Source organism: Cygnus olor, chromosome 1 (genome assembly GCF_009769625.2).
Source record: "Cygnus olor isolate bCygOlo1 chromosome 1, bCygOlo1.pri.v2, whole genome shotgun sequence".
NCBI classification, from domain to species: Eukaryota; Metazoa; Chordata; class Aves; order Anseriformes; family Anatidae; genus Cygnus; species Cygnus olor.
In genome coordinates, this window is record NC_049169.1 from 56,114,551 (window position 1) to 56,135,799 (window position 21,249).

The following is a 21,249-nucleotide window of genomic DNA, read 5'->3' on the forward strand; positions in this document are numbered from 1 at the left end:
AATTTGCAAGTAATTATGGAACCACAGCCGAGTGAAATGATACAGCGGAATAGGCCGAATACAGTTGAGGGCAGCGGAGGATTATTATTTTTTTATTTTTTATTTTTTGGAGATGCGAGACACCAGGCGCAAAGGGAAGGGGATAACGCATGCCCCCGGGTGGCAGGACTGTGGGTAACGCTGCGGGGAGGCGCGCGCTCCTTAAGCATTCCTCCTTGGTGTTTACCGAGGAGCTGCAATGTGTTCCTGTCAGATGATGCTCATTTCGTTCTAACAATAACTCGAGAGGATGTTCAACAGTAACTGCTAAAATTAGACGCCTGGAAGTCAGGGCTGGGTAATTGTCATGAAGGAGCTGGTTCAGGGACTCTGCGTCGGGGGAGCTGGGAGAGGTCTCGAAACGAAGCCCCTCTGTGCTGGGACAAAGGTGTAAGGCAGGGGTGATCTTAAAAAGTGAAGTAAAGGCATTGCAGGTCTCAGCGTACCTTCATTTCAAGGCAAAGCAATAAAATGGCTGATCCTGGAATCGACTAATAAGTCCTTAAAGGTGTCGCATTGCTCAAGGCGGGCTTATTGGGAACGGAGCTCGCCCAAGGAGGCTGACACCGGTTCTTTGAACAGACTGCAGGTTGGTTGAGGAAAGGAGTGCTGCCCGTTTAAAGCGTTTCCCTTCTGCAAGTGTAAATAACAATAAATAATAGATGATTCACGAGGCAGTTTTGGCTGAGCGCAAGCCGAAGCGTGCGTTTTCACGTGCGTGGGCAGCGTCTGCAAAGGCTGGAGGTACCGCGGTCCCGGCGGTCACAAGATTGCTCAGTGAAAAGATTTAAGCCCAAAATCCTAATGCCCAGGGAGGAGCCCTGATCCCCAGGCCAGCGGCAGGGCTGACCTGTGCTCGGTGGGTCTGCTGCTGGCCTCCTGTTGCCTGCACTGCCTCGGGGTTGAGAGCCCGAGCATCCCTCTGATGGGAGACCTTAGCAGCTGCTGTGGGAGGGAGGGTTACTTGCACGCTTCCTTTCTGTCCTTATAAAAAGAGCTATCTGTTTATTCCCCCAAAAGAAGGATAATTAACTGCTCTCTGGAAGCACCTTACAAGGCGCAAAGATCTGACTTTCCTAGGGTTGTAACACACCCTGGCGTTCGGGACTCGAGGCGAGAAAAACTCCAGCCCCATGCATGGACTGAGGGACTCGCTGCGATGAGTTATTGCCGAAGAATTCCTAAATGTCATCCTGCTCCGGGAGCTCCAGTGACTCAGGCTGGCCAGCCCTCGACCTTCACTGCGGGTGAACCACCCGCGGTCCTGGCTCCGGCTCCAGGCCTTCGCCCTGGGCTCGCAGCGACCCTCCAGCCCCCAGCCCTGGAGCGCTGCCGGTCCTTTTTCTGCTGCTTGGTGGAGGCAGCCCCACAAACGGAGCCCTCCTTTGCAGCCTGGCCTTGGCGTGCTGCAGCCAGCGAGCCCTCGCCTGGTTCCTTGCAGCAGAGGGAAGAAGCCCCTCGGTGCTCGGCTCCCTCGCTGCAGCCTGCGGGCGGGCGAGGAGCCCTGCGGGGCCGGCACCCGGAGCAGCTGTCCCACTTTGCGGAAACTTTCTTGCCTTTTTAAGGACATGCCGAGTGCCGTGCTCTAACTTTAGCACAAAGGTATGGTTGACTTGGCTTTTTTTTTTTCTTTATTAATGGATGGATATAAATACATCTGCTCTCGGTGCCTGTCTTGTTCTTCCATGTGTAAACACCAAGCTCTGCCCCGGCTCTTTTTGATGATAAATTCCTCGTCTTTTGAATCACAAATCACTTTGTGTGTGTGTGTGTGTGTGTGTGTGTGTGTGTCGGGAGGAAGCGTCGAAGCGCAAAGTCACTTTGCTTTTTATAGCAGCAGCGCTCTCCAGCTGAACTCGGCTCAGAAATCACCAATTTCACGGAGCCCTGCAGCAGCAGCAGCAGCAGCAGCCCCTGCGTGTTTCCATCGCTGCTAAAATAGCCTTCGCGCTCAGCCGGAGCCCTCGTGCCGCGGAGCACTGCCCTCCTCCGTTATTTGCCAAGGGTGCCCCCGTCCTCCCCGGCCCGCAGGCTGGGAAACCTCGCCGCGTGGTGCAAACACCAGGGCTTTGCTTTTCCCCTTCGGTGCACCCCGTTTGTGCTGCCGTTGCTGGCGGGGACGGCGCTCTCCAGAAATAGCTCGTGGTTTTGGCCAGGCTCATGTTGGCGAGAGCGAAGGGCTGCTGCAGCGCTTGGGGCTGGGGGCTTTCTGCTTGCCCCGGGGGAGGAAAGGGAAAACCTGGCCTGATCCCATCCCTATTCCTTCAGGCGGTGGGAGGCACCGGGCTGTTAATGCCATGGCACGAGTGGTGCTGGGGAGAGGAGCCTGGAGGTGTCCAGGGGGCCAAACTGAGCGATGCGCAGCCCTGGTGCAGGTCCTGGGGTTGGGACCCACCACCACCCCCAGCCTGGGGAACTGTCCTGCCAGTCCTCACTGCCCGAGTGCTGTGGGGCTGGGGGAAGCTCTCCTGGGTGTCTTTGTGCCACGTGGGACACAAACCCCACACAAAGAGCCACGAGAGCCTTCCCCAGCCCCCAGGCAGCGCTCCCTGTGCATCACCACCAGCCCCCGGGGCAGGGGGTCTCAGGGGGACATTCCCCTGCAGCGGGGAGCGGGGAGGGTTTCTCCCAACAGCGGTGAATCACCCACTGGCACACAGAGAGCTTTCTTCGCTGTTTTTCATTCTGTGCCCACACTTCTAAATGTTTCTCGTTTCAGGGGGGGAAACATTTGGAAGGTTTTCGTTGCGGCTGGGGGTGAGCGGCAGGCAGGCCTCCCCCGGGCTCTCTTAATGGCAAAAAAAGACAATCAACCCCCTTCCCCACCAAGTGGGCAACAAAACCACTTTTAGAAAAATAAATGAACGCTCTGGAACCTTCCCCACTCTTGGTGAGCGGGGTGTGTGTGCCTCCACGTCCTGCTTGCAAGCCCCTGATGGAGGCTTTTCACGGAGCATCCCCACGTCCTCTTCGCTGCCTCCCATCGAGGAGAAGGGCTGTGGGAGAGGTTTTGATGATTCACTTCCCACCCTGATGGGATTTTGGCTGTTCCTGCCTGCAGGTCTCTCCCCACTGATGGCACCTGGGGACGGTCCTAAGCAGCCATGGTGCAGAGCCAGGTTGTCCCTGCGAGGCAGCAGGGACTTGAAGGTGGGCAGGTGCATGGTGGGCCTACACTTGGGTTTCCTTCAGAAGAGGAGAGAGGCTTATTGTCCACACAGTGCCCTTGTGTGGATTCCTGCGGCTTTGTGTGCCCTTGTGCTTTTAGCGGGGATCCTGAGAGGCCCCAAAGGTAGGGAGGAAGCAGGGTGCCAGCATCCTTAAAGACACCACCACGGCCAACGGGCTGCGTGCCCATGGTGTGCCTGGGCTCCTCTCGGATTGATGACCACGTGCAGCCACCCCCTTGCCTCCCTGTGGCTACAGCTGCACAGCTCCCCTGGGGCCATGTAGTTCTCAATTACCCCGCTCTGAGCACCCCTGCCCAAAATACAAGGCATTTGGTGTGGGGACAGCAGAGGGGAGGGGTGAATCTCCTCTCTTGTGCACTGCCCACGGCCATTTCCCAAGCACGGAGCTCTGCTACATTGCCCTGACTGCCTGGGGCTGCAGAGCGGGAGCTGTCCTTGCCAACCCTTCACGTGCACCCTCCAGCAGCCAGGCTGTCCCCACGGGACACAGTCCTGTCATGCCCAGAGCCATCAGCGGTGTTTCCATCAGCTTCGTTCTGGCCCTGACTTCACTCCAGACGTACTTTTAAAGGTTATTTCACAGTCCAAGCCAGAGAAAGTGCACACTGTGAGTGTGCCCAAAGGAATGACCCATGGGAACGATGGGGTGTGGGAAGACCTGGTGATCTGAGGTAGGAGCAGCACAAAGGCAGGAGATTTTGGTGGTATTTGAATAGTCTCTTCTTTAATAGTTTGCAAATAGTTTGGAAATGTCCCAGAGCTTGGTGTTATCAGCCCTCATCTCTCCACACCATGGTAAGGTGCCTGGGGCTGCGGTATCCCAGGATCTCCTGGCTCTCCAGGTGCAGGATGGCCATTTCCAGAGCCAGAGCTGTGCCACATCGCTGGGGGCCTGTGGTGATACTGGGAACAGGACCTGCTTCTCCTCTTCAGCCTTACAAGAGTCACCGACTAGCAAAGAGCGGCAAGCCCAGGACCTGAGGAACAGGGCTAAGACCTGGCTGCTGGTGGCCTGGTCACAGCTGCTTCGTGCAAACAGAACAAGCCCTCAGGTGGGAAATCTGGAGGCCTGAAGGGCTGCCAGCATGGTCCTAACACTGAGAGTAGAGTCAAAAGGTGACTGAAAGATGCAGGGATGGTGTAGCATGGCAGGGTGGCACTGGGGAGGCACCTGGGTCCCCTCTGCTGGAAGGGCTGATGGGTGACCAGCTGTGGGCTCCGTTTGGGGACATCACCTCCTGCCCACAACCCCACACGGTGCCTCCTGCTCCTCACCTCCATCTGAAGAATCACAGCTAGTACCTCGCGCTGGAAGTCGGCTTCAGCAATATTTGTGCTCCGGAGATCACTTCTGCAAGGAGCCATTCACATTCACGTTTTCATTGCCATCACTGTGGTTTTACCTATTTCTGATATCAAAACGTGGGGGTCGTTCAACATCAGGATGACCTGAGGAGATGCTGCGTTGCTCAGTTATCGAATTCCCCAGCCCCGCCAGTGGGTGCTGTTGCGGTGCCGTTCGCACAGGTCCATCACAGAGTTGGGGACGCTGTCCCCTGGGCCGGCTGCCACCCAGATCCCCGACGGCGTTTTACAGGAGATGTTTGTCTGAGCGGCGATGTTTGCGCTGAGGGTCGTGTCTATTTTTGCTGCCACGCCGTGTATTTTTAAATCGGGTTTGAGGAGCGTACAATGCCCGCGGCGCGGCTCCTCTCAGATCATCTGTCATGTCAGAAAGTGGTTTTGAATGACTGTCTGCTCGTTTCAAGCTAAATATTTTTTCTGTAATTAGATTGTTTTGTTTCAAATGTTATTTATTTATTTATTTACTATTTATGAACAAGAAGTCAGTATTTGGTTGCCTAAGCATGGCGTGACTACACGGGTGGCGAGCAAACCACGTCTGCGGAGCTGGTGTGGGTAGCTAGCCTTCACAAAATGCCCTCTCTTCTTTCCTTCCCTGGGTCCCTCGCTGTGACAATCATCTCCATCAGTTTCTAAGCCAGGATGTGCTGGGATATCGCAGCTGTGTGCACGGCGGTGAGGGAAAAGGCTTCAGCCCTACGTGGCCGGGCTGCTCAGCGCTGTGTCCCCGGCCGGACCTCGCCCCGCGGACCCTGTGTGGTGTCAGGCCACGAGGAGCCGTCGATCCCCATCCAGGTCCCCCCGACATGGGTACAACTGGGACGCTGCCAGAGCATCCCTGTGGCAGAGCCCTGGTCCACGCAGCTGTGGAAAATGATGAAGGTCTGGGGCAAATGTGGGTTAATGCTTTTCTGCCGCCAGGGCGCCTGAAGTCATGCTCTGGCAGAGGTGGGGGGAGGCTGATACATGCATGCGTGGGCAAAGATAGAAAGGAAGGAGCAAGTTTCATACTTCACTGAGGCACTTGTAAAGCATTTGCTGCTGTTGTAATTTCACTCCTGAGCAGACATGGCAAAAACCACGGCTTCTGGTTTGCTTGTGAGTTCATAGGTGGAAAAAAAAATAGAGAGAGCAAAATAAAACATTGGTGTCAATCTCATTCAGCCTGAAAATATTTCTTTTTGGCTCCTGGCAAGCCCAAACCCCCCTGACCCCTTTGTCTGCTCCCTAAATGAGAGGTGTGGGCAGGCAGTGAGCAACCAGCCAACATCCTGGTGGCACAACGGGGGGGTCCCTTTGCCCCCAGCTGGGTGGGAGAGGCACTGGGATGGCAACTGGTGAAACTGGGCACTCGGCGGTGTGCGGGGAGAGACGGAGCAGGAGTGGTCACAGACTGACAGGGTGAGCAGTCGTGGAACTCGTGGCTGCATGGATAATGGGAGAGACACTAAAGGTAAGAAAGGAGGACAAGGATTTAAATTAAAATTTTACTTCAAAGGGCATGGCGGGTAGCTGAGCTGCTAGGGAAAATGCTCTGAAGTTTGGGGATTTGGTTTTGGGAGCCTCTATGAGTGCGAGCTTCCACATGGACCTCAATGTGGTGCCAGGGGAGCTCCGCCTCAGAGCACAACCTTTTAAAAATTATTTCTACCCTAATCTGTATGAAGTAATTGTATAATATGAAACCATGCCACTCAACATACGATAACTTTGTCTTAGCAGCAGGTGCTTTCATTTTTCTTATCCTGCGTATGCTAGGCACACATCCGCCGGCTGTTCTGTAAATAAGCTCGCTTTCCTGTCTCAGCCATGCCAAGGAGTGCGTTGGGTGCACCCATAGCTTTTCTCCTCAGGCTCTCCCCAGAGACCCAGCCAGCTCTGCTTGGCATTGCCTCTCTGCCAGCAGCTCCCCTGCTTTGTCCCTTTCTCCTCCGGAGCTGATTTTCTCCTGTGTGCTTGCAGAAGAACCGGTGGCTGCTGCCACCACGTCGCAACAAGCAAAGGGCTGGGAGCCACGCTTGGGGGCTTCGTGGTGGTGCTGGCCACGTGGGTCTTATGGATCTACTTGGTCCTGTCTGACGTCTCTCTGGACATGTTTTCCAAACTTGCAGGTTAGGAGCCCCAGGAATGCTGGAAGCTGCATTAGAAGTTTCTGCTAAATCCCTAGCCAAACTCCTTGAAACATATCTTGAAAGGTTTCAGAGCTGGTGGCTTAGGGACGCTGTTCGTGGAGTTGTTGGGATGAGTTTGCTGGTGCTTGCGCTGCACCAGCACTAAGGAGACCACCAACTGCAGAGGCTGCTGTGGGGAAAAGGTCTCACGAACCTCCTGCTGGATGGAGCAGGGAAAAAAAGGAGTTGGATGGGGGACTGACCCTTCAGGCTGGAGGTTCACCCCGGGACGGGCTGCACAGTGCAGGGGAGAGGAGCACATCCCTACCGCACGTGGTCGGCCACCAGTTCATGTCCTCGCTGTTGGTTTGTGGGGGTGCTTCACTGTGCTCTGACTCTTCCTCAGAGCTCCAGTCGTTACTAGAGAGGTGGGGAGAAAAGATCAAAAGGGCAAGGCAACGAAACCAGGAGAAAAACACACGTGGAGGAGCAACGAGGGGAGAGAGAAAATGACTGTTCTACTTGATCTGAGGTTGAGACCACAAAATATTCCTAAACATGAATGTTTGACCAGGATAGCTTTTGGAAAAAAACAAATGAAGAGAAGATAAGAACAGCTCCAAAAAGGGATCACTTGCTGCTTGGGCTCCTTATAGATAAAGCTGATGCTGCCTTCCGAAATGTTTATGGACCACAGGGGAACCTGATAAAAAAAAATCCCACCAGCTCCAAACCATACAGTGGCTTCCAGGACTCTGGAGTTTCCCACATCAGCTCCCTGCTGGTTTTCTTGCCCTTTTTTTCTTTTTTTCCCCTGGAAAATAAGCCGCTGTACAATAAATTTCACATTACTGTGAATTTCTTGTGATCTTGGTGCTTGCTCCCTCTCTCTTTGGATGTGGCTGCATACACGGGCCTGGATCCAGGAAGACAAATCAGTGTGTATGTGGGAACAACTTCTGGCCATTGGGTGTCTTGGCTTCACCCCTCCTGCTCCATCCCTCCTGCATCATTGCCGCATCACTGGTGTCTTCTGGGGCTTCCTCCTTGTATGCTTTGTCCTGCAGAAGTCCCAAGACCTCTAGGCCCTTGTTGCTGGTAGCCATCAACTATTTTTGGAAAATGGACTGAAAATCCCATGTCCTGGTGGCATCTGAGGACTGGCGAGCGCAGATCCCAGCAGGGATGGCTGCTAGGAACGGGAAGAGGAGCAGAGCAGCAGTGAGGGCAGAGGAACCACCGCAATCACAGCACCTTTCCAATAACACCGTCTAGTGCCGGCGTGTCGTGGTCCTGCGGCACGTCCCACGCAAGCAAGACAAAATACTGTTCGGCTGGAGAGAGAGGAGGAGGGAAAACGATGTGGAAAGTCTAATTGTCAGGGGAAGGAAGTACTTCTGCTTGGGGAAATGAAGCATGAGGAATGGCTCTCCTACGATCAGGAGGCCAAGTGCCGATTCCGTGATATCAGGGCCGAGGCTGGCACCAACTCTCCCTCTTGTGGACATTCCCCTGCATGGTGAGCAGCCCTCAGCCCCCGATGGCTTTATTGCAGGCTGCGGTGGGCTGGTGGGATGTGCTGGCTCTCCAGAACTCCTGGATTCACCAGAAAGCCTCGGAAGATGCCAGTGCCAAACCCAGAGGAGCATGGATTGCCTTGGAGCAGAGAGCTGCCATGTCTGGCGAGACCTCTGCTGCACCCAACGGGGAAGGAATGAAAAGGACCTAGGCTTCGATAAGCAATTTCCGGGCAGATCCTGCTGCAGACTAGCTGGATCCGATCAGCTGAGTCTCCAGCACCAGGGCATGTGGATGAAGGAGAATGATGAAAAACAAAAGCCTGGTGCCTGGGGAACCTGCAATTAAAAAGGCACAAAAGATGGGGAAAGATGGGGAAAGATGGGGAACTTTGCCTGGTACTGTTCTTTCTTTTTCTCTTTCTTTTCCTTTTTCTCTTTTCTTTTTCTCTTTCTTTTCTTTTTCTTTCTTTTTTTTTTTTTTTTTCTCTTTCCATTTTCATTATTGCTTTTGAAATGGGCATGCCTTGAAACTGTTTGTGAAGGGTTGGAAAGCGAGTAGCAAATTTTGGGGTTTACGCATTGGCTAATCTGTTGCAGAGTCACCAAGTCTCTGGTGGTTTTTTTAACATCTTCTCCCAGTAGGGCTGCAACCACGTCTGAAATACGTTTTGGGGGAGCACATATAAGAGGATTAAAAAATTATGAACCCATGGAGAATTCTGCCTAAGGCTGTTGAACACAGGGATGCAAATACGGCCCTGGGAAATCCCTTAGTCTCGGGTTGCTGTGATAGAGTAGGGCTGTTCCCGCTCCTTACACTCTGCCTCTGCCTCTGGATGCTGTTGGGGGAAGAGGCAAGATGAGCTTCTAGCTGTCCACTGATCCTGTGTGTGTGTAAGATGTTTAGAGGTGAGCTTTCCAAAAGCCTGGGACACCCACCTGTGACCCCAAAGAGCCGAACTGTCTCAGCAGACTGAGCATTTCACAGGGATGCTGTGTTACACCACGACCACGGGACCAGGCTGCTCAGCACGGGTGAGATGCTTTAGTGCTTGGTTGGTTGGGCAAGGCTTGTGGTCAGTACCAAGCCCCTCTGTGGACACTAAAAATCAAAAGATCTGCAGGAAATGAAGACAGGTGAAACTGCAAGAATGACAGTAACAGGAAGAAGCTGCAGAACAAAGCCCATCCCAAATCCAGTCATAAATGCCCTGCTCCTGCAGCCAGGCCACCAGTGCTGTGCTCAGGGTGTTCACTGCCACCAGGTGTTGATCTGCTTGAAGAAAACATTTAATTTTTTTGCCCAGGATTTTCTGCAGAGGGAGCGGTTCCCCCCTGTAAGAGCACTGGATCGCAGAAAGCACTGCTGGATTAGGGACTGCTTACGTGGGTGCTCTTCCCAAGAAGGAGAAAAAGATCTTGTGGTCGCTCTCCTCATGTGGGAGTGATAATGCAGAATGGGGCACAAACTTTGGAAGTGGCCAAGGGCAGCTGGAAGCAAGGGCTCATTAAAAGGCAAGTGCAAGCATCAGCACAAAAACGTGCATCTGGACCTCCCCATGGGCTCTCATCTTGCAGAAGCGCCGTGCTCAGGGGATTAGAAGCAAGGGGAATGAATAAGTGGGTCTGATTCCTCCCACAATCTATGCTGTATCCTGGTTAGTTCCCCTACCTCAAGAGGCAGCTCTGGCGTTGGAAGTTTTCACCATTTCGCTCATTTGCAGGTGCCTGAGCCCTCTTGCAAAGTGAGGCACCCTGCAAGGTGCCCTCGCACATGTTTTCTGGCCCTTGCCCCTTTCCAGCTGTCCCTCAGCGGGCTGTAGCTGCCAGTATGGTGTTGAGTGTCGGTAGAGAGGAGCGAGGGAGGAATTCCCCTCTTGCTTTATTATTTCTGTACATAGTGCAGAAATCCCTGGGTGTCACTATGGTGTTATGAGTTTTAATCCACCTGATTCCTAGAGGTCTCCTGGCTCCTGCTGGTATAACCCATGCTCTTACCTAAAAAAACATTTCTTCCCTTTGCTCCCGGAACAGGCAATGCTTTACAAGCTGCTTGTTGCCTTCTAATCCTCCTCCTCCTTCCTTTAATGGCACCTGCATTTTCCCACATACATCCTCAGCCCTTTTGGACTCTGGTATCCCAGCCCCAAAGGAGAGCCTTGCAGCTCCACAGGAGCAGAAGTAGCTTCCACTGTTGGCTCCTACTTCGCAGCCCAAATATTCTGGTCCTGGACTGCCCTGCTGCCTTCCTGCTCGCTCTTCCACCAGATCCAAGTGCCAGCCTGCAATGAGCACCCCACTTAGCCCAGCTCAGTGGTTCATCCAGGCACTGCCCAGCTGCCCAGGTGAGGGCATGGGAGCTGTGGATCAGTCGTGCCATGGCTCTGTGCCACCCTGCGCTCCCTCTGAGGACAGAAAATGACTGTGTCATGCAGTTGCCTGTCTGATAGTCACCAGAGGTCAGATCCTGCCTGTACTGAAGTGAAGGTAAAGCGCCCTCTGACTTGGTGGTACAGGGCCTGACCCCATATTGAGATGCTCCATGCACAGCACAGCTCTGCAAACCTACAGCCCAAACCTTGCCCCTGTGCTGCCATCTCCTCCTAATCATTCCTCTTCCTTTCAAGCAGGCGCTGGGGTCACCTCCCAGCTGCTGAAATCCATCAGTGTGCAGGAGCCCTGCCTGGAGGCACTGCTAAGAATAGGGCTTAAGGGCGAGGGGCAGAGAGGAGAGAGCCTGGAAGGGATTTGGCTGCTGCCAGCACCAGTCAGCCCCCACCAGGTCTCCTGCAAGAGGCAGAGGACATGCAATGCATGCAGCGCCCTTCTTTGACAGCCTTCTGATCCTGAAAATAAAACAAACAATGCTATTGCCTTGCTATGTCTATAGGATTTGCTATTGCTCTTCTCTCTCTGGCTAGTGCTGCTGGGAGTGCAGTATCCCACCTGTCTGTCCGTCCGTCCGTCTGTCTGCACAGCCTGCGCCGCAGGCTCCGAAAGCAAAGCGCAGGCGCACCGTCCTAGAAGAAGCCATGTATCAGCAAAATGCCATAGAAACCGAAGCTGGGCTGCAGAGGGCCTTTTCCCCAGCATTATGCAATACCTAATTATGTAGTTGGGAGTTACATAACGCACCTGGCTTCTTCGGCGTGCCAGCCTCCCCCCGACCTCTCCCCTGGCAGAGCAGCACGTGCCAGGCTGGCATCAGGCTGCGCGTTGTGCAGCGCAGGGGCATGGCACGGCCGGGGCTGTGGCCGTCATCCCAAGCCGTCCCCTGCTCCCAGGTGGGGTTTTTATTTTTAATTATGTCATGGGGAAAAGGTTCATTGAAAAGGAAAAAAAAAAAAAAAGGGGGGGGGGGGGGCTGTCAAAAAAAAACCCTGTTCACCTCTCTGAGTTGTTTTGCTGTGCAAACACAGATGGTCTGGGGTGTTAAAATTGAATGGTTTTGGAGCATCCTTCTCTCCCTCCCGCTGGAAAGTGCATTTCATAAACGTATTTAAAATGAAAATAACCGTCACTATGATTCTTACCAGTGCCTGTCTCTCAGGCATGCATTTCCCTCCTTGCAGCAGCCCTGGCTGCAGAGAAGACAGAGCTGGAAATTATTGCAGCATTGCTACATTACCTGCCAAGGCAGCGTGGGGGACTGCTGGGCTCTCTGGCATTCGTTTTACAGGCCGCGGCTGGCTTTCTCTCTCTCTCTGCAACAGTGATACTCTAAGAAAAACTGAATTTGGCCAAAAAGACTGGGAACTGGTGCCTCCCTGCTGCCAGCGTGCAATTCCCGCCAGGGTACTCCGACCCTCCCTGTGCCCTGTGTTAGGAACTGGCACCGGCTGCTGCTCCTAGCGCCGTGCCCTGCAGCCAGACCTCGTTCTTCCCCTGGCTGTCCCAGGGGCTGAACCTCTCTGATTGCTCACAAAAGGGGAAATAAGCAGCTTTTCCCTTTGCAGGGATGCTGCATGGTCTAAATTCACTGATACCTATGGCAAGGTTTGCCGTCCGTCAAGAAGGAGGTGTTTTGCCAGAAAAGACTCTTCCCCTGCCCTTTAGGGAGGGGGGATCCTTTGCTAAGCACCTTTTGGATAGACACCAGCCCCTGCAGCCCCTAGGAAAGGCAACAGGCCCCCTCCAGCCTGTGGATCCTGCATGGGGACAGGGATGTGGCCTCCCCTCCGCGTGGCTCTGTCGCCCGTGGCCACTAGATGGTAGCAAGCCCTGGCCGACAGCTCCGGGCTGCTGCAGCGCGACCGGGGGCTCCCCCAGCAGCACCGCGGGGTTTTGGGGTCTGGGCCTGGTCATCGCCATCGTCCCCTTTGCGGACCTCACAGCACAGCCAGAGCATTGCGAGACCCCTGGTGATGGTGGCACGTCGGCTGCTGGTGCTTCGCTTCACTGCGCCCCCAAATATTAACGATTTAATGCTCGTTTAACAAGAGCGCTTTATGTACGAACACGGGCACGCAGGTGTGGCATGGCCATATGAAAAGGCCACCCGATTGCCCATGTGAAGGTGACGGCCGACGTCGGCTCTCGGCACTTGGCGTTTGCCTGGATGGTGGTGCCAGCTGTAGGCCTTGCCCTAGGGGATGAGCAGAGGGCTGAGGCACGTGCTGCATCCGCACGGCTGCTGTAAGGCTTGTAGTCACTTTGCAAGCTGTATTTATTTATGCTCCGCGGGGAAGAGCTTACGATTTCATTTCATTGCCGTTTCACTTGTGGAAAAACCAATATGGGCTCCCCTGCCCTTTTTAAGGCCTCTGTCCATTCACTGTTAATGTCTGTACGGAGACTGTTGGCTTCACGGCCCTGGGGATAGCTACAGAGCGACAAGAGTCAACCAAACTCAAATGAGGTTATTATGGCGACTGAGCAGTTTCAGCACGGGGAATACAACAGAGCTCAGTGCATAAGCAGCTGCCTCTCGTGTACCAGGAGCACACATTTCTCTCGCGTCTGAAGTGCATGTAAGCCTGTAAGGTCAGCATTCAGGATCCTACCCAAGGCTGAGCATGGGGCGGCGCAAATGCTTGTTTAGTGTGATAAGGACTTGAGGAGCGAGGCTGCGGGGATGTGATCTCTGCTGGAGGGCTCCCAAGCGCTCCTCCATCACTTCAGCCTAGTTTGGGTAACTGATAGTGCCCTGGTGTTTGCATGGGGAAATCAGGATGAAATCTTGGCCTGGAAGAGTTTAGGAGGCAGGTTTTTGGATGTGAGGCAAACTGGTGCATAGAGGAGAGAAGCAGAGAACTGCAGGTTGGCTTGGCTGACAGGCACTTGCTAAGCACAGTGGGAGAAATTCTCCTGCCTCTGGGTTTGGAGGCCAGCCGACACCTCCACCTGCCTCTGGCCACCCTTCCTACCCTTAGGAAAGGCCGCAGGGTGCTGCACATCTGGGCAGTGCTGCTGGCTGGGCTTCGCTATCGGGCCGTGCTCTGACTGCACTCACCCCTTGGAAGGGATTAATCATCCTGCTGGCATGCCTGGCTGCTATCGGTCCTGAGGGAGGCTGAGGAGATAGACTGGGAGGTGTCCAAAATCATATCCACGGTGGCTCGTGGTGGCTTTTCCTCCTGATGCTGATACTTGGCATGAGAGACCTCAACCCCTGCAGGGGAAAGGAGAGGCCTCTGGAGGGGAGGAGCAATGCTACCAGCCATCCCGGCCTTGCTTCTCCCTGCCTTTGGCAGGCAGGGGCGTGGGAGGCGGGCTGGCCTTGCGGATGACAGTGCTCTTCAGGAATCTCCCGCTGCACAGTTTGACACCACATCTTTGGACGCCTGTCCTTGGGAAGCCGGGACAGGCTCCTGGCAGTGCGTTTGGGCAGTGCCCTTTCTGTCGAGAGTGGGACGTGTGCCAGTCCAATACGAAAAGCAGAAATGATGCCATCAGTAGCACCCACAATACCACCCGACCCGAAATAGCTTCCTAGAAAAAAAGAGAGAGGCTGATTAGGTTAGACAAGCCTGAAAGAGAGCAAGATGTCCAGCTGACGATTAACAGGTGTAGGTCTGTGAGGAGGGACTATAAATCCCGCGGGTGAGCTCTCCAGCCACCCTTTTGGGGAAAGGCAACTGCTGCAGGCAGCGCTCAGGACCCGTCTGCCCCCATCTTCCCCTGCCTCCAGTGAACCATGGGACTCAGCGACCAGGAATGGCAGCACGTCCTCACCATCTGGGGGAAAGTGGAGGCCGACCTCGCCGGCCATGGGCATGCAGTTTTGATGAGGTAGGCAAGAAGTGTTGGTCCTAAGAGCAAAGCTGAGAGACTGAGGAACGCTGCGTACGGGGACTCGTGTTCAGCAGTGTGCATTTCAGCAGGCTGTTTTCGTTTAATGTAGGGCGGTGGCATTCCATGGCTATGGTTTCTGGCTAAAAAGTTGCTCACTGTGTGAAGGGGCCGTGATTCTGTCTTTCCATCTGTGAGTGCAGGAGGAGGCCTGCGCTGCTTTCAAAGGATGGAGGCACTTTGTTGCTCCCTCTACCTGACCTGCAGGTGAAGCTCTGCTTTCGATGCTCACTGCCCAGGCACTGCGGTGAGAAATGCTGGAGCAAACTGTGTGTCCTGGGCCTTCAGGTGCTCTGCAGCAATGGTGTGGGGAGGAGGGGATGGAGAGGGGAAGAAAATCAGCTCTGGCAATTCTCTTGAAATCTCTGATTTCAGTAAAATTGACTATAAATTACCTGAGTGTTTCCCTCTCTCCACCCTGATGTCACCTGGCAGAGTCCTGCCCATCCTGCTTTTTGGCCAGACCCCCCAGAAATCCAGGCAGTAAAACTTGTCCATTCCCTGCTGATGAATTTGGGGTCTGGGTGTCAAATGAGACACATCCTTCCCTGTGCTTCCCTCCTTCCAAGGTCAGAGAAGGCATGCTCGTGATGTCCCCATATGAGAGGACCCCTGTCCCTACACTGTCCTTGCACTCCTGATCCCCCGAGAGAGGAACACCCCGGGAAACAAGCAAATCACAGAAATGCAGCCTGCAAGGGGTCTGAGGGCTGTGGAGGGGGAAACAGCATCGTATCCTATCCTGTCCTTAAAGACCAGAAGGGTTGGAGATGTCAAGGAGACCCTCTCCAGATGTCCCCTCAGCTTGTGCTCAGCACCATATGCTAGGAGGGTACGGACGCTGTGGACAGCAGTGGGGATGTGGCTCTCACACAGGGGGTTTCTTATCTCAAGCACAGCTAAAGGGAGGACCCCACACCAATGGTCAAATCCACAGTCCATTCAAAGCTTTTCCAAAAGTGAGCCAAACCAGGGGGCTGTTTTATTTATTCTGAACAGTTCAGCTGATATGATCCAGAGCAGGTATACTGGGGTGGTGGGCAGCAGAAGGCTGAGCCCTCCCCACCTGATCACCTCTGTGAGGTGGCTCTGAAAGTGCCACAAGACAACAAAAGCAGTTCCCAAACTGCACAGGTAATACTGCTTTTCCTCCAGGTATTGAAGGCTGAGCATTGGCATTAAATGCCAATCCATGGCATTAAAGGTGATACTCCTCTCCCGTGTGACTTGGTGCTCGCCAGCACACTGGCAGGTCATTTCTTGCTCCTTCAAGGGGTTTCTGAGGGAGGGGAGAGGCAGGGGAAGCCCAGCAGGCTTCTCTTAGTTTAGAAATGTGCCTGCTTTTGCCTTGTTAAAGGCTTCTTAGGTAGATGACATATCCTGGAATATGTTTAGAAAATACCGATCCAAGTGGATGTTTTCCAAAGGAAACAAACAAACAAACAAAACATTCCTTGGAAGAATATTCAAGGGTCTCGGGAGTATCTTGCTTTTGGCAAACATGATTCAGCCATAGCCAGACACGATGGAGGGAGGCTTTTAGAAATAACTCCATCCCATTGCATAGGGCAACCTCATCTCCCCGGGTGAGAGACAACCCATGTCATAGAAAGATACAGGAAAAAAAAGAGAAGGCGTGTGTTGTGCTCAGCACTTGGTAGAGTACAGAAGTCCTTAGGAGATGTTTGAAGGGAAATGTTGGCAAAGTCTGGTCACTCATTTATAGAAGCTTTTTGCTGCAGGACAGCTTCTGTTTTGCATATGGCTGAGGTATTTGTTAATGTAGCCTAACCTATGCTTACATGATATGTCAGAGAGTCTGGCCCTCACCCAAATGGCCACTTAATAGGAGGCATGTTTGGTTCCAGATGGGACCAATCCCTAGGAAATCACAGGACCAGCACCTTCCCAAGGGCAGAGCAAGTGAGTAACCACGGTCCTGCGAGAGGAGGCTGGTTTGGTGGCTGCAAGCTCCGGGCCAAGGGTCCAGACCCTGCAGTGGGCAGCCTGAGTGAGCTACTTCATGGATGTGAGCCACTGCCCTTCTGGTGCTTCAGCTAGTTGGGTTATGCCCATCAGAGCGCATAATACCTGAAAATAAACTTGTGCAAGGGAGCCGATGTCTCTCAACACCTCATTATTAGACTGCTCCTAATAACCAGGACAGCCTGCGTCCCCCTTTCACCCTGACTCTAGGACTCTGGCAGGGAAAAGAATGAACTTTCCTACCAGTTTGGTTGCCAGCGATGTCAGCATCCTGTCTCCTGGGAAATGCGGCAGGGAGGAAGTGGGGGACAGCACTAGCCTGGCTTTTAGCCACCTATCTGCCTTCCTGATTTCATTTCCATTTTGGGATCAGAGTGCCTATGTATAGCACTGAATGGCAGGGCACCGCATGCCTGATGCCCTGTGCTCTTCTTACCCACTTGCTACCAAGGACTCTCATAGATGCCATGGTTCCAGATGGAGGAGCCACACTGCCAGCACCACGCTGAGCTGGGGCATGCAAGAAAAGGGCAGAAACTCAAACCCTCTGCCTGTGTTCACAGGGTGGGGGCACTGTAACGTCTCCCACTGAGCTGATGTTCAAACACACCCGAGCCTGAAAGTGAGGGACGTGAGGCTGGGACCTCTTTCCTGGTCATTGCAGAGATGGGCTCGGAAGAGGGTCCTGGTGAGAGTCTGGGGTCTACAGTACCTCGCAGGGAGACAGGCTGGGGGAAATACAGGCTAGCTCCTCGGTGAGAAAGTGAACCAGGGAGGACAGGTGTTTTTGTTTGGTTTTGTTTTGCCTTCAGATGAATGCAAGAACACAGCTCTCATTGCCATGACCAGTCTTGGCCCTTGTCTCTGTCCTAATGCAGTTGACATAGCCCAGGGACTGGTGCCAAAGAGTTAGAACAGCTATAAAAATAAAACATAATAATAATTTTAAAAGGGATTTTTTTTTGGATACCAATTGTACATGGTTAGGGCAGTGTCTCTGTCTCAGCCAGAGGGAATGGAAAAGAGATGGGGTGATCACCTTAGGACATGTGTAAAAGGATGGGATTAAAGTAGATCCAATATTCAAAGAGAGGTACATCAGGACCTTCTGCCCTCCAAAGACAAGAGGCATTTTATCATTTGCTAATGATAAAAAACAGCCTGGGTAAAACAGATGGTAGAAGAAACTTCTGCACACAGAATGTCATCTGGCTGTGGAACAACCTACCAGAGGAAGAACAACCTACACAGATTTAGAATAGGGTCAACTGCTTTTCTGGCTTTCTATACACGCTAAATGGAATGACTGTGAATGGTGACAATTCGGAAAGGGTCTAAAGCATCACAATTGCCAGGTGAAAGCACCCGCTTCCAGCAGGGACTAGCTAAGAGCTTTCTCTGTGGGGGGAAGCAGGTTATCATACATTTTCCTGTCCATATACACCTGGAGCAGCTGGACCTCAGCTCTGTTCTGGATGACAGCTCTGTCAAGTCTCACAAGTCCCTCTGCTTCTGTCCACAGACTCTTTCAGGACCACCCTGAGACTTTGGATCGCTTTGAAAAGTTCAAAGGCCTGAAGACCCCTGATCAGATGAAGGGCTCTGAAGATCTGAAGAAACACGGAGTTACCGTCCTCACCCAGCTGGGCAAAATCCTGAAGCAGAAGGGTAATCATGAAGCAGAGTTGAAGCCCCTGGCTCAAACCCATGCTACAAAGCACAAAATCCCTGTCAAATATCTGGAGGTATGCAAAAGGGCAGGGAATCTTGGTGTCTGATGTGTAATGAATGTGTGCAGGACAGCTACGTGAGAGCTGCACTTTTAGTTAGTGATGTCTAGTTGGACTTCAGTGAACTCTCAAGTCCAAGGTCTCTGTGTACAGGCAAAAAGAGGCACAGAAAGGGCTCAGCTCATGGTATGTGAATCTCCAAGTTTAGATTTCCCATTCCAAACACCATATGCAGTCTGAGACACTCTTGACAATAATAAACCAGCCCATGCAGCCCCTGCATGCCTGGGAAACTACATGACATAAGAACTGTCAGTGGCTGGACACGAGGGATGTACAATTTTAGAGTAAGCCCTGGAGAATCCACTGGAGACCAAGACCCACAAAACTAAGTGTTGCACAAACACAGGCATGAATTTGGGCCTGAATGGACAAGGCAAAGAGTGGGAAGGGCCATGGTCTACTCAAGGTCACAAAGCAGATCAGTGTCCGAGCTAGGAACAGAGCCCAGTTCTTCTGCCCAGCCCAGGCTCCTTGCATGCTAGACCACAGTGTCTCTCCAGAGACTGCAGGAAGGGCTACTGAATTAGCTCGGAGATATTTCCAGGCTCTGCAACCTATTTCTTAGTCTGGATTTTCCGAAAATAAACCCTGAGCGTCCCTTCTGTTTTTTTTTTTCTTTTTTTTTTTTCTCTCTCTCTCTCCTTCCTCACAGTTCATTTCTGAAGTTATTATCAAGGTCATTGCTGAAAAGCACTCTGCAGACTTTGGGGCTGATTCCCAGGCTGCGATGAAGAAGGCCCTGGAGCTGTTCCGAAATGACATGGCCAGCAAGTACAAGGAGTTCGGTTTCCAGGGTTAGCGTATACGCACAGAGGGACACCACGACGGAGGCCTGGCCGTGCATCTTAGAGAAGCTTCCCCAGCACTGTTTTGGACATCTCATGATTGACCATCCAAGACGTGTGGGAATGCTTTGACAAGAGGCCGAGAGTCACCACAGGCAGAGCAGAGGCACTCAGAGTGATGTCCATGATAAACCGTTGTCCTTTCCTGGCTTCACGTATACAAGAGAAATAATCTGTTTTCTTAGGAAAAATAATATAAGGGGTTATCTGTCAGCTTCTGCCTATCCCTATGCCCTTTTTCTTCCCCCCTCCCCAAAACCCAGTCTCATCTGAGAGGAGAATGTCACGGCAGGACATGAAGGGATGTGGAGGAACAAGGGGTGTACTGAGGAGTGCAGTGAACAGAAGGGTGAAGGAATGACTCAAGTGGTGCAAAAGGGATGTCAGGGTGGGAAGTGGGGACACCACGTTCCTTTCCTCCTCCAGGTGAGACTGTTAGCAGGTTGTGGTGGAGAGCTTTCAGCGCCGTCACTGGTGTTACCTTGTTTCGTGGGGGTGGGAGCATGTCAGTCTCCGGGGTCTGCCAGCTTGGCAACTCGCTGAACTCACATTAGCAAAACTATAAAGAGTAGTACACCCTGTGATCCGTAGGTTTCTGGCAGCTGCTGCTATGCATGTGAAGTTGTGTTGCACTGGGAAGTAAAGTATGCGTTTCTCAGAAAATAAAAAATTCCCGCACTGGCGTCGTGTGTTCGCTCCTTGCTCCGTAGGAGCCCCAGCGAGAAGTGGGGGAGATGGAGGAAGTGGAGGAGGTGTTTTGCGTACGTACCCGGCCACCAGCGCTGATGCTGCGGTGCCAGCCCACAACTTGAGTGGCATGGGGGGACCTGGGCACTTGTGTGTCACCACGGGGTCACGACCTGGTTACTGGACTTCAAGGTGCCAAAACAGCATCCTTCGTTCTGCACGAGAAGCGCTCCCTGACTCAACGCCGTGGCTGCTGCTGAGCGGAGGGGATGTGGAGGGGGTGGCCTTGGCCACCTACGTGCTCTGCCTTTTTCTGTGTGCAGGAGGGAGTCGGTTGCTGTGTCCTGCTAATGACGGGGAGGTTGCACACACAAGCAGCCTCAGATCCGAGCCACAGCACTCTGCATTGCTCTCTCCAGGAGATAAGAAGCAATAGAGTTGCTTAGCCTGGGAGGAAGCTGCCCACAGCAGTGGGTGCCCTTAAGACCCAAGCTTTGGTCTCCCTAGCATTATGGGATGCTACAGAGGTGAGCAGCTGGGTCCTGGCTAGGGGGAAATGCATGGGGTCGACACTGCTGCTCTTCTCTGCTATGGAGAAAGTAATGTGGTTTATCTCACAGAGACAGCATGAGGGCAAGCATGAGAAAGAAAAATGAGGTGCACAAAATGAGGAGCTACCAGCAGGGTCTGGTTCAAAGCATTCCCCGCTGGACTGCATGCATTGGAGACAGAGCAGGAGCTGCCAGCTCCCTTAAAAATCAATCCTGAACCAGCATGATCCGCTGGGTCTTTGGTCAGGGCAAAGGCCACAAAATTTCAGTCTCTGAAAGGAGAAGGAATGAATTCCTTCCCAGAACAGAGCATCTCTGATTTCTTGCTCTTTATAAATCCTCCCTTTACCTCTGGGAGCTTGCTTGGGGTTTCAACCTTTCAGAGCGGGTCACAAAAGCATACGGTGTCACATAGATGAAGTTACAGCCAGGTGGCCCCTGGCTTAAGCAACTTGCTCCTCCTGACTCCAGTCTAGCCTGTCTGGCTTCGCAGGAAGGGCAACCTATTTAATTAAGGTCTAGGATTGCCTGTCCAACACAATAAGATTTCCTGCCAGTGACAACAGGCTCTGCTTTGGGATTAAAAGCTCTGCTATGGCAGCTGCCTCTGTCAGTCCAAGCGGGACTGTAGTCATCTCTAGATATTTTTATGTAGGGCAGCATGGTGGAGGAGGGAGGGTTTGCACACATGTTGTGCCTAGCTACTGGTTATTTGGTACCCGGAATGTTTGTTGGGCCTTTGGGAGCACTGACCCTTTGCTCAGTCTGCCTTATCCACTCTGCCAATCTGCTAGGGACCATCCTAAAACTTGTGCTGGTCAGACATGGGGCCTGACGTCTTGTGCCTATGGCCCCGTAAAGATAAGCAAG

The 21,249-nt window shown here is 53.0% G+C and overlaps 1 protein-coding gene across 3 annotated transcripts; it reads left to right on the top strand.

Annotated features, from left to right (window-relative positions):
* The first annotated feature begins 407 nt into the window (after window positions 1-407).
* On the top strand, window positions 408-19,823 carry MB (myoglobin). 3 transcript variants are annotated; one of them, XM_040544915.1, is made up of 3 exons: window positions 408-1,641; window positions 18,026-18,248; window positions 18,949-19,823. In XM_040544915.1, the coding sequence occupies exons 2-3, from the start codon at window positions 18,096-18,098 to the stop codon at window positions 19,093-19,095; spliced, it is 300 nt and encodes a 99-aa protein (XP_040400849.1). In that variant the 5' UTR covers window positions 408-1,641; window positions 18,026-18,095; the 3' UTR covers window positions 19,096-19,823. The 3 variants fall into 3 exon arrangements, with proteins under 3 accessions (XP_040400849.1, XP_040400850.1, XP_040400848.1); XM_040544916.1 differs by lacking the exon at window positions 408-1,641 and adding an exon at window positions 9,327-11,510; XM_040544914.1 differs by lacking the exon at window positions 408-1,641 and adding an exon at window positions 14,226-14,457.
* Window positions 19,824-21,249: the final 1,426 nt, after the last annotated feature.

What these genes read in the sequence shown, in the direction of transcription:
- MB (XM_040544914.1), top strand. Translation starts at nt 14,363, where the DNA reads ATGGGACTCAGCGACCAGGAATGGCAGCACGTCCTCACCATCTGGGGG. An exon ending in GGGCATGCAGTTTTGATGAG is followed by an intron (nt 14,458 to 18,025) that starts GTAGGCAAGAAG and finishes TTCTGTCCACAG; the next exon opens with ACTCTTTCAGGACCACCCTG. An exon ending in TCCCTGTCAAATATCTGGAG is followed by an intron (nt 18,249 to 18,948) that starts GTATGCAAAAGG and finishes CCTTCCTCACAG; the next exon opens with TTCATTTCTGAAGTTATTAT.